General features: G+C 37.2%; 3 protein-coding genes across 9 annotated transcripts in view; 1 reads left to right on the plus strand and 2 right to left on the minus strand.

Moving 5' to 3' along the window:
* Positions 1-7,123, minus strand: part of LOC133575710 (major histocompatibility complex class I-related gene protein-like) — a 55,978-nt gene extending 48,855 nt beyond the window's left edge. For 2 of the 4 annotated variants that reach the window (XM_061928491.2, XM_061928490.2), the window contains exon 1: positions 6,914-7,086. In XM_061928491.2, coding sequence (XP_061784475.1) covers positions 6,914-7,037 — 124 coding nt within the window. In that variant the 5' untranslated portion in view covers positions 7,038-7,086. Of the gene's footprint in view, positions 1-3,770; positions 3,954-6,913 lie in introns of all 4 variants that reach the window. The other 2 variants (XM_061928489.2, XM_061928492.2) reach the window with 2 other exon arrangements.
* LOC133575696 (uncharacterized) overlaps positions 1-12,558 on the plus strand; it is a 459,465-nt gene that overhangs the window by 395,153 nt on the left and 51,754 nt on the right. The window lies entirely within an intron of this gene.
* Positions 1-12,558, minus strand: part of LOC133575736 (major histocompatibility complex class I-related gene protein-like) — a 222,947-nt gene that overhangs the window by 109,201 nt on the left and 101,188 nt on the right. The window lies entirely within an intron of this gene.

Below are 12,558 nucleotides of genomic sequence, written 5' to 3' on the forward strand. Positions count from 1 at the left end.
GGTGATGGGTCAAATGCAGAGAATAATCTCGCCACACCTAGTGTGTGTGTGACAATCATTGGTACTTTAACTTTTTTTTAACTTTATATCGGTTTGAACCGTATGCAAGCGAAACCGACGGAAACGACACGACAGCCAGCGACACGGGAGAAAGCGAGGACGAATTCGGCGATCGCCTTCTAACCAACGATTGGTATGTGTTTGTTTGGCATTAAAGGAAACTAACAACTATGAACTAGGTTTACAGCATATGAAATACATTTGGCAACAACATGCACTTTGAGAGTGCAGACAGCCCATTTCAGGTGCGCTAAGAACATATATTTTTCCACGATTTCAGCACTCAGGTTAACCATACCTAAATAGACACAAAATACTGCATTACACAAGACTACCCGAATGTACTTGAATGATTGAAAAAAATTAATGTTTTTAAGCTAAATTATTGGTAAACACAGTTTATGTATAATAATTTACGTAAAACCGCGAGTAATGAATAAAGTTTTCATCAATTAATATATTCTGTAGACATACACTCATCCGCTCTCTTTTCCTGAAAGCTGATCTGTCCAGTTTTGGAGTTGATGTCAGCATCTGCTTTGAGTGTCGCCGGATATCATCAACATTCTTGCCATCTCTGTCGTAGCATAGCTTTCGTCGGTAAAGTGTGCGGAACAAACGACTGACCATTTCGTCGGCTTTCCCCACAGCCTCGTATTTTGAACACATTTCGTCCAATTTCTTGCCACTTTCGCATCTTTGGGCCACTGGTGCAACTTGAATCCGTCCCTGTTCGTGTTGTTACACCCTCCGACAACACGCCGACGAAAGTGAGAAAATGGGGGATTGCTTCCCGATGTGACGTCATCGCCCCGAGAGCAAATAATAGAAAGGCGTTTAATTCGCCAAAATTCACCCATTTAGAGTTCGGAAATCGGTTAAAAAAAAAAAGGTCTTTTTTCTGCAACATCAAGGTATATATTGACGCTTACATAGGTCTGGTGATAATGTTCCCCTTTAACTTTACGCCCTTTACCACAACAGAGGTCATGAGGGCTCTAAAACAACTTAAACTTAGAAAGCCAGCTGGCTCAGATAAGTTGGAGCCGCTCTTCTTAAAGTTGGCAGCTGAAATTATAGCTGGACCACTGACTCACATTTTTAACCTTACTCTAATTTCAAATGAAATCCCCTTGGATTGGAAATCTGCCCTTGTAATCCCCCTATTAAAAGGAGGTGACCCTAGTAATCTAATCAATTACAGATCAATCTCTAAACTCTCTGTTCTGGCAAAAGTGCTTGAATCCCTTATCAGTGAACAGGTAAAATATTTTTTGGACACCAACTTTATTCTGTCACCATTTCGTTCAGGTTTTCGCAAAAATAACAGTACTGTTACTGCTGCTATGAAGTTTATAAAATGATGTATTGAAGCTCTTGACAAGAAGCAGTGCTGTCTGTCCCTCTTTATTGATTTTTCAAAGGCATTTGATACTGTTGATTGTGTCATTTTAATCAAACTCAGCTATTTGTTTTTCTCAGCAAGCAGTTGGATGGTTTGCAAATGACCTCACAAGTAGAACTCAGGCTGTTCAGATAGAGGGTTCCTTCTCGGACGTACTGCATGTGGAAAAGGGTGTCCCTCAAGGTTCTGTGTTGGGCCCATTATTAATTAATAATTAATAATCTTGGACAGAATATTCCGAACTCAACATTCCATTCCTACGCTGGTGATACTGTCATATACTGCACAGCACCCATTCCTGCTGAGGCCTTTAAATATCTCCAACATGCATTTGACAAAGTACGAGAACAACTTTGCTATCTTCAACTGCTTTTAAATGCAGAGAAAACAAAGTGTATGTTCTTTACCACATCAAAAACTGTAAGATCAGCACTGTGTGAGAACATTTGAACAAGAAATGGGCAACAAATTGTGTTAGTATCTTCTTTTAAAAATTTAGGATTTTTAATTGATGACCACTTGAGTTTTAAGGAGCACATTCAGTATGTTGTAAAAAAAACCTGAAACTTTTAGTGGGATTTTATTTTAGAAACAAGTCTTGCTTTTCTTTTACTGTGAAACAGAAATTGGTGGAAACAACCTTTTTACCTGTTATTGACTATGGAGATGTGTTGTACATGAATGCTACTGCTGGTTGTCTCCACAAGCTGAATAGATACCATGGGGCACTGAGATTCATCACCAACTGCGCTCACCTTACTCACCATTGTGTGTTATACTCAATGGTTAACTTACTCACCATTGTGTGTTATACTCAATGGTTAACTTACTCACCATTGTGTGTTATACTCAATGGTTAACTTACTCACCATTGTGTGTTATACTCAATGGTTAACTTACTCACCATTGTGTGTTACACTCAATGGTTAACTTACTCACCATTGTGTGTTATACTCAATGGTTAACTGGACATCTTTATGTGCTCGACGCCTCAATCATTGGTATGTTTTCATCAACAAAACCATTCTGGGTATCACTCCATCTTATCTGTCTTGTATTTTAACAAAGAAACAAGGAAGTCACAATCTTCGTTCAATGAATGTTCTGCAATTTGTCGTCCCCAAAGTAAGAACTGAACTGGGCAAGAAAGCATTTAGGTTTTCAGCACCGAAGGCTTGGAATAACCTACAATCAAATCTTCAACTTCAAACCATTGTTACATTAAATGAGTTTAAAACTTCTGTGAAATGATTGCAGTCTACCTTGTCTGTATGCACATGTGTTATGTCAGCAAGTTTTAATGTTGTATATTTGATGTTTTATGTGTTGTTTACTGTTTTTAATGTAACCTTGCTGCTGCCCTCTTGGTCAGGTCTCCCTTGGAAAATAAATATTTGATCTCAATGGGATTTTACCTTAGTTAAATAATGGCTAAATAAAAGAAAACCACTGAATATTACACACTGCCGACTTCCTGAGAGCCAACAAACATAATAAAACTGCACTTACTGTACAAGGTCTGCTGTCACTATGACGCAACCTGATAGAATCTTGATATATTTCCGTTTAGATGCAGAATGACTCATAAACGGTGATGTCAAGCGTCTTTTTGTGTCGTTCACAATTGCCGGGTCTAAATTGGCTGTCAAACGATACCAACTTGTCAGAGTACGTCCTCATCCTTCTACTATCCAGGTGAGAGGCACGATTCATGATCTGGAATAATCTTTCACCAGCACCGAGGCCAGGAAGGAGCTCACCAGCCGGTGATGTCAACACAGACACACAAGCTATAAATAGTTTGTCTGTGTTAGCACTTATAATAACAATATCACTTATACTTGCTTGCTATTCAAGCCATGAAATGCAAATGGAGTATTGTTGGTGCTTTTTAGATGGTTATAGAGGACCTCCCATTGGCTCCATTGCAAGTGGACTTTTATTTACATTTATGAGTTAGGATGTGATTTTAAAAGATATATATATATATATATATATATATATATATATATATATATATACATATATATATATATATATATATATATATATATATATATATATATATATATATATATATATATATATCCATCGTCATGTCTTTAATGATTGTGAACGATAGAAAAAATTCCCCCAAAAAGTGCAGTTCCCCTCTAAATTCCAATGATTAGATTTAAGACTTTAAGTCTATGAGCATGAAGTGATGAAGCCTACTTGGATGAGAGGACAAACGTCTTCTAAGACAAAGTGAACAGTCCAGTTGTGATGGATTGAATGCCCTGAGAATAAAATGATATGTGCTTACTTGGACTGTGATGAAGCTGTGAGGACTCAGGTGGTTTGTCTTCATGCTCTTCAGTCTTCACAGAGACAACAGTCAGTGGAAACTTGCTGACATCATCCTCCTCCTGCCCGATAAGACACTCTCCCTCCTGAGTGATCCACACTTCCTCCTCTTCCTCTTTAATGTGGGGGGGCTGCTGGATGTCTGTTGGGTAAATAAGTAAATAAGATTAAGAGAGAATAGAAATAGTTTTGGACTGACACTGTTAACACAATGACGTTATTTGTGTTCTTTCGTGTGTTGTGTTAAAAGTGTGTAGCAAAACAACCAATAAAAACACAGGAAATACCTCCTCTTGTCCCAGCCACTAAAATTAATTAAAAAGTGGTACAGTGATTACAAAAACAGACTTGAAAATTTGATGATGGGCAATTTGAAAAGTTTTTTTAGAAGTATGAGGCAGCATTAATTGAGGCATTCTTAACTTTACACTCACTGATGTAAAGTGTGTAAATATTGTATTCTGTATACGGTGTATGACACCTAAACTTTATCTCTAAACTTAACCATAATCTTTTAATGACATAGTCATTACCATAACTTCAATATCATGGAAATAAAAAAAATCTAATTCCAAAATAATTTTTTTTTAAACAATTATGGTATGTTTTTGTCATCATGCAAAACACTTTTTTGTGGTCATTTTGTTGGCTGGGCCAAAAATAACTTTTATCAAAACATGTTTTACTAAGTGGTGTTTTATGGAGTATCTCCATCAACATTTCTTCTTTAGGAATTGGAGACCATCTACGACACGCTGAAGGAAAGTCAGTCACCTTTATGTTCTTTTAATAAATCAAGTGTTGACTACTTTGGTTACTGAAAATAAATGTTTACTTTTACTTATTGATGCATGTAAGTCAGAATCAGGAAGTATAATAACAACTTAAATTAGATTTGATTACAGTATAAAATGTACTTAGTGTGAGTTTTGTGTAAACATGTTGATACAGGTTTACATCTTCTTGGGGACTGGAACACAGATATGTCCTGAAAGGATGCACCCATTTTTAAAACCTTCACTAAGCTGTGCCACCAACATTGCCTCACTTAGCTCATTAAGCAAACTACCAGGGTGAGTGAGTCCTTTTAAACCTTCATAGACCTCGTTGTTACTTCTGACCAGTCTAAGATCACCACAAGTGGAACTACTGTATGCGGCTTAAGTGATCATTCCATCATTTTCTGTACCCATAAAGAACATAGAACCGAGGCTGACGGCCACAAAACAAGCAAAGCTACGATCCTCAAGACCTAGACTAGCAAGGCTTTCAATGACAAACTGGCACATTAGGACTCGCTCCATACTTGCAAGTACACAGGTCTTTGGGTCAATTCCCAACCTCGGAAAAGTAGATAATTTCACAGTCAAAGTGGGTAACAATATTATAACAAATAAAAATGAGATTACCTATCTTGGCTGCATCGTAGAGACTAATCTCTCCAGTGAAAAAATGACTACTAAGGTAGTCAAAGAATCAACCGACAAATTTTGTTCTTACTAGTGTTGTCCCGATACCAATATTTTGGTACCGGAACCTGTACCAAAACGTATTTCGATACTTTTCTCAATAAAAGGGACCACAAAAAAGTGCATTATTGGCTTTATTTTAACAAAATATCTTAGGATACATTAAACATATGTTTATTATTGTAAGTTTGTCCTTGGATAAAATAGTGATCATACTAGACAACTTGTCTTTTAGTAGTAAGTAAAAAAACAAAGACTCCTAATTTAGTCTGCTGACATATGCAGTAACATATTGTGTCATTTATATTCTATTATTTTGTCAAAATTATTAAGGACAAGTGTTAGAAAATGGATTATTAATCTACTTGGTCATTTACTGTTAATATCTGCTTATTTTCTGTTTTAAAATGTTCTATCTACACTTCTGTTAAAATGTAATAATCACTTATTCTTCGGTTGTTTGGATACTTTACATTAGTTTTGGATGATATCACACATTTCGGTATCAATCTGATACCAAGTAGTTACAGGATCATACATTGGTCATATTCAAAGTCCTCATGAGTCCGGGGACATATTTCCTGAGTTTATAAACATAATATACATTTTTTAAAAACGAAAGAAGATGTTTTGATGGCAAAAAATGTTGATGTAATCATAGAAGTAGTACTTTTTAGAGGCGGTATAGTACCGAATATGATTCATGCGTATTGCGTTAACTATACTAATACCGGTATACCGTACAACCCTAGTTCTTACATAGTAGGATCACCCCGCTGGTGGGTAGAAATACACTTAAGACTTTAACACAAGCACTCATTTAACCCCACTTTGACTACAGAGTTCATGTTTGGTACCGTGACGCCTTAAAAGCCCTGAAAAACAAACTCAAGACAGCCCAAAACAAAATGATTGGGCTTCTACTCAACCGTCCATCTCGGGCTCACCTTTCCACCAACCATTTCCTTAACGTGGGGAGGCTCTTGGTAGGTGACAGAGTACATCTTCTTGCAGTTGGTCTGGTGTACAAGATACACCATACCACTAAAATACTCATGTACCTGTCTAGATACTTCAAAATATATTCACCATTATAACACCAGAGGTAGTTGTATAAGTCATATTCAACCCAGATTTCACTCCAAAAAAGGTTCTAATTTGTTTGCCTGCTATACCACCAACATGTGGAAGTCCCTATCAAAAATGAAAGATATTACAGGTTGCGGCTACTCGTAACTGGGAATATACAAAGCCTTTTACCTATTTTATATTATATTTGCATTTATTTTCTTGCAGTATATTTGTATTTTAAATGACACTTTCTACATAGTAATGTGTGAGTTAAATTATATATTTCAAGTGAAACCATGTCAGGCTTTCTTGTAGCAGTGAATGTGTACCGTGATGAAAGTGTACCCTTTCCTATGCAAACTTCTCATAAGTCCTTCAATCAATCAATCACACATTGTTACAAACTGAGAGGAACATCAACCTCAAACTGTCTCGTTTTCATGAAGAATCTAAATGAAAGCATTGCATCATCCCCACAAGACAAAGCATCTTGCTATTGAAGAAAAGTGTTACTAATGAAATATAAAGTTAGTAAAGATGTGAGAGTAAGAAGTCAACAAACCTGTTCTGTGTAACACAACTTGATGTTTCTTGAAAACAGCGTCCAGTAGTTGATGTTGTCGCTCCTTCTCCTCTTTTGTTGGACAAAGTTCCTCCTCGTACTTTGCTATCGTTCTTTCGCACATTTTCCCACAATCACAACACTTTACACTCACATTTGATCTCTACTTAGCGATGTGTTGATAACGTCCGCGTCTCTTTGTTAGCAGCTAACAAGCTAAGCTAACTAGCAAGCTAAGCTAATAGCACAAGACTTGATAAAGTGCGCTCAGACTAATGTATCCGGATACAAACAATGACTAACAATGTTTCATCTACTACACGACATATATGCGTACATGTATGCACTAAATACAAATAGAGAAACAATAATGGCCAGTGGCCACGTTTAGGCCTTCTCTGTCAAACGCCATTTTGCTTTTGACTCCTTCGTCTTCTTTGGATTTCCGGCAGACTAGTAGAGCATCTTAGGCCTCCACAGCTTCTTAACGTCCTGTCCTATGGTCCATACTACATTCTACAGTACAGGAGGTCTTCGTCCTGTCCTATGGTCCATACTACATTCTACAGTACAGGAGGTCGCGCTATCAACCAAGTTGGCTTCTGCGCATGTCCAATTTATCTAGGTCAAAGTTCGTGAGGGATAAACAAAGCCTTCTTCGTCTTTTTCTTCTTCTTTGGTTTAATGGCGGTTGACAAGCAACCTTGTGGTGTGCATTACCGCCACCTACTGAAATGGAGTGTGGACCGAGGTGGATCCCTACTCTATATTCTTTTATTGAACCCAGTCTTTTTTAAATATGTATATAATGTTTTATAACCTATGTGTTCTGAGTGCAATCCTAAAATATCTTACACTACTAACCTAACCTTGTCTTTCACTAACTTATTTCCCAGTATTTGCCTTTCTCTATTGTATTTGCTACAATGTATTAAAAGATGTCCTCCACTTTCTATGTGATGACAACAGTCACACAGTCCTGTATTATGTTTCCTATCAACTATTTAGATATGTATGTCCTAATCTCATTCTAGTAATAATGTCTTCTTCCTTCCTATTTCTATTCCTCCTCTCATTACACCTACTCTCCTCTGGACTTTGTAATACTCTCGACCTTTTCTTTCCTTATTCCAATCATCTTTTTATTGTCTTCTATCTTAATGATGTTCTTCACTTCTTCTTTACTGTGGTTCATCTCCATGTTTACTTCTGTTTTAGTGCTTGTTTGTTTTGTGTATCTATCTGCTAATTCATTGCCCACAACTCCTACATGAGCAGGTACCAGAGAAATGTTACCACACTTCCTGCTTTATTTATTCTGCAGATTGCCTGAACTATTTCATCAACTAAATCTTGTCTTGTTTCTCATGCTATGTTTTTTATGCTCATCAATGCACTGCTGGAGTCCGAGCACACGACTGCTTTCCTTGCTTTATTTTCCTCTATCCAATGAACTGCCATATAAATTGCGACCAATTCCCCCGTAAAAACAGATAACTTATCACCGATTCTTTTATTTAATACTATGTTTCCTTGTGGGATAACTGCTGCAGCTCCTACTTTATTACGTATAGTTTTTGATGCATCTGTATATACAAACTCCGTTTCCATATGAGTTGGGAAATTGTGTTAGATGTAAATATAAACGGAATACAATGATTTGCAAATCCTTTTCAACCCATATTCAGTTGAATATGCTACAAAGACAACATATTTGATGTTCAAACTCATAAACATTTTTTTTTGTGCAAATAATCATTAACTTTAGAACATACTTGCCAACCTTGAGACCTCCGATTTCGGGAGGTGGGGGGAGGGGGGTGGGGGTGGGCGTGGTTGGAGTGGGAGGGGGGCGTGGTTGGGGACGTGGCTAAAAGGGAGGAGTATATTTACAGCTAGAATTCACCAAGTCAAGTATTTCATATATATATATATATATATAATATAAATATATATATATATATATATATATATATATATATATTTATATATATATATATATATATATATATATATATATATATATATATATATATATATATATATATATATATATATATATATATATATATATATATATATATAACAAATACTTGACATTCAGTGAATTATAGCTATATATATATATATATATATATATATATATATATATATATATATATATATATATATATATATATATTTATTTTATTATATGTATATATATATATATATATATATATATATATATATATATATATATTTATATTTATATTTATTTCATTATATGTATGTATATATATATATATATATATATATATATATATATATATATATATATACGTATAAATATATATATTAATTTTATTTTATATATATATATATATATATATATATATATATATATATATATATATATATATATATATATATATATATATATATATATATATATATATATATAAGCGGTAGAAAATGGATGGACGGGATATATATATAAAAAATAAATACTTGAATTTCAGTGTTCATTTATTTACACATATACACACACATAACACTCATCTACTCATTTTTGAGTTAAGGGTTGAATTCTCCATCCTTGTTCTATTTTCTGTCACTATTTTTCTAACCATGCTGAACACCCTCTCTGCTGATGCATGATGTGTGGCACGCACAAAAGTGCTTTCATCAAATGCACTAGATGGCAGTATTGTCCTGTTTAAGAGTGTCACAACATTGCTGTTTACGACAGACGAACTGCTTTACGGTATACAAAAACGTGACTGCTGTTGTTGTGTGTTGTTGCCACGCTGGGAGGACGTTAATGAAATTGCCTAACAATAAACCCACATAAGAAACCAAGAACTCGCCCTCCATCATTCTACAGTTATAACGTGATTGGGCAGGTATGCTGGTTATATTGTGGGTTAGCGGACTCAGGTCCTCATGGACCTGAGTCCGCCTGAATTTCGGGAAATTTTCGGTAGAAAATTTGTCCCGGGAGGTTTTCGGGAGAGGCGCTGAATTTCGGGAGTCTCCCGGAAAATCCGGGAGGGTTGGCAAGTATGCTTTAGAATTTGATGCCAGCAACACGTGACAAAGAAGTTGGGAAAGGTGGCAATAAATACTGATAAAGTTGGGAAAGGTGGCAATAAATACTGATAAAGTTGAGGAATGCTCATCAAACACTTATTTGGAACATCCCACAGGAGTGCGGGCTAATTGGGAACAGGTGGGTGCCATGATTGAGTATAAAAGTAGATTCCATGAAATGCTCAGTCATTCACAAACAAGGATGGGGCGAGGGTCACCACTTTGTCAACAAATGCGTGAGCAAATTGTTGAACAGTTTAAGAAAAACCTTTCTCAACCAGCTATTGCAAGGAATTTAGGGATTTCACCATCTACGCTCCGTAATATCATCAAAGGGTTCAAAGAATCTGGAGAAATCACTGCACGTAAGCAGCTAAGCCCGTGACCTTCCATCCCTCAGGCTGTACTGCATCAACAAGCGACATCAGTGTGTAAAGGATATCACCACATGGGCTCAGGAACACTTCACAAACCCACTGTCAGTAACTACAGTTGGTCGCTACATCTGTAAGTGCAAGTTAAAACTCTCCTATGCAAGGCGAAAACCGTTTATCAACAACACCCAGAAACGGCGTCGGCTTCGCTGGGCCTGAGGTCATCTAAGATGGACTGATACAAAGTGGAAAAGTGTTCTGTGGTCTGACGAGTCCACATTTCAAATTGTTTTTGGAAACTGTGGACGTCGTGTCCTCCGGACCAAAGAGGAAAAGAACCATCCGGATTGTTCTAGGCGCAAAGTGTAAAAGGCAGCATGTGTGATGGTATGGGGGTGTTTTAGTGCCCAAGACATGGGTAACTTACACATCTGTGAAGGAACCATTAATGCTGAAAGGTACATACAGGTTTTGGAGCAACATATGTTGCCATCCAAGCAACGTTACCATGGACGCCCCTGCTTATTTCAGCAAGACAATGCCAAGCCAGGTGTTACATCAACGTGGCTTCATAGTAAAAGAGCGCGGGTACTAGACTGGCCTGCCTGTAGTCCAGACCTGTCTCCCATTGAAAATGTGTGGCGCATTATGAAGCCTAAAATAGCACAAGGGAGACCCCCGGACTGTTGAACAACTTAAGCTGTACATCAAGCAAGAATGGGAAATAATTCCACCCGAGAAGCTTCAAAAATGTGTCTCCTCAGTTCCCAAACCTTTACTGAGTGTTGTTAAAAGGAAAGGCCATGTAACACAGTGGGGAAAATGCCCTTTCCCAACTACTTTGGCACGTGTTGCAGCCATGAAATTCTAAGTTAATGATTATTTGCAAAAAAAAAAAAAAAAAGTTTATGAGTTTGAACATCAAATATGTTGTCTTTGTAGCATTTTCAACTGAATATGGGTTGAAAAGGATTTGCAAATCATTGTATTCCGTTTATATTTACATCTAACACAATTTCCCAACTCATATGGAAACGGGGTTTGTATTATGATGTTGTCTAAAAGCGTTTCCTCAATCCATTGTTCTACCTGGTAACTATTTAAATTTCTATTCTTTAATAATTGCATGTTTATCTTTGGGTTGTCATACATCCACGGTGGTATTGCAGGGATTGGTACTGTAGGCTAACTTTAATACTGTCAATTAGAACTTTTTCCCATATGTCTCCTATTATCCATCCGAAACTCTACTTCTTTTCTTTCTTGGCAGTTTAGTAACACTTGGTGAGTTGGATGTCCTTGCTTGGACCCTTTTAAAGGCCTACTGAAATGCAATTTTCTTATTTAAACGGGGATAGCAGGTCCATTCTATGTGTCATACTTGATCATTTCGCGATATTGCCATATTTTTGCTGAAAGGATTTAGTAGAGAACATCGGCGATAAAGTTCGCAACTTTTGGTCGCTGATAAAAAAAGCCTTGCCTGTACCGGAAGTAGCAGACGAGTAGCGTGACGTCACAGGTTGTGGAGCTCCTCACATCTGCACATTGTTTACAATCATGGCCACCAGCAGCGAGAGCGATTCGGACCGAGAAAGCGACGATTTCCCCATTAATTTGAGTGAGGATGAACGATTGGTGGATGAGGAAAGTGAGAGTGAAGGACTAGAGGGCAGTGGGAGCGATTCAGATAGGGAAGATGCTGTGAGAGGCGGGTGGGACCTGATATTCTAAAACAGTAAATAAACACAAGACATATATATACTCTATTAGCCACAACACAACCAGGCTTATATTTAATATGCCACAAATTAATCCCGCATAACAAACACCTCCCCCCTCCCGTCCATATAACCCGCCAATACAACTCAAACACCTGCACAACACACTCAATCCCACAGCCCAAAGTACCGTTCACCTCCCCAAAGTTCATACAGCACATATATTTCCCCAAAGTCCCCAAAGTTACGTACGTGACATGCACATAGCGGCACGCACGTACGAGCAAGCGATCAAATGTTTGGAAGCCGCAGCTGCATGCGTACTCACGGTACCGCGTCTGCGCATCCAACTCAAAGTCCTCCTGGTAAGAGTCTCTGTTGTCCCAGTTCTCCACAGGCCAATGGTAAAGCTTGACTGTCATTTTCCGGGAATGTAAACAATGAAACACCGGCTGTGTTATCCGGCACAACAGTCAGG

Source organism: Nerophis lumbriciformis, linkage group LG33 (assembly GCF_033978685.3).
Source record: "Nerophis lumbriciformis linkage group LG33, RoL_Nlum_v2.1, whole genome shotgun sequence".
Taxonomy (NCBI): domain Eukaryota; kingdom Metazoa; phylum Chordata; class Actinopteri; order Syngnathiformes; family Syngnathidae; genus Nerophis; species Nerophis lumbriciformis.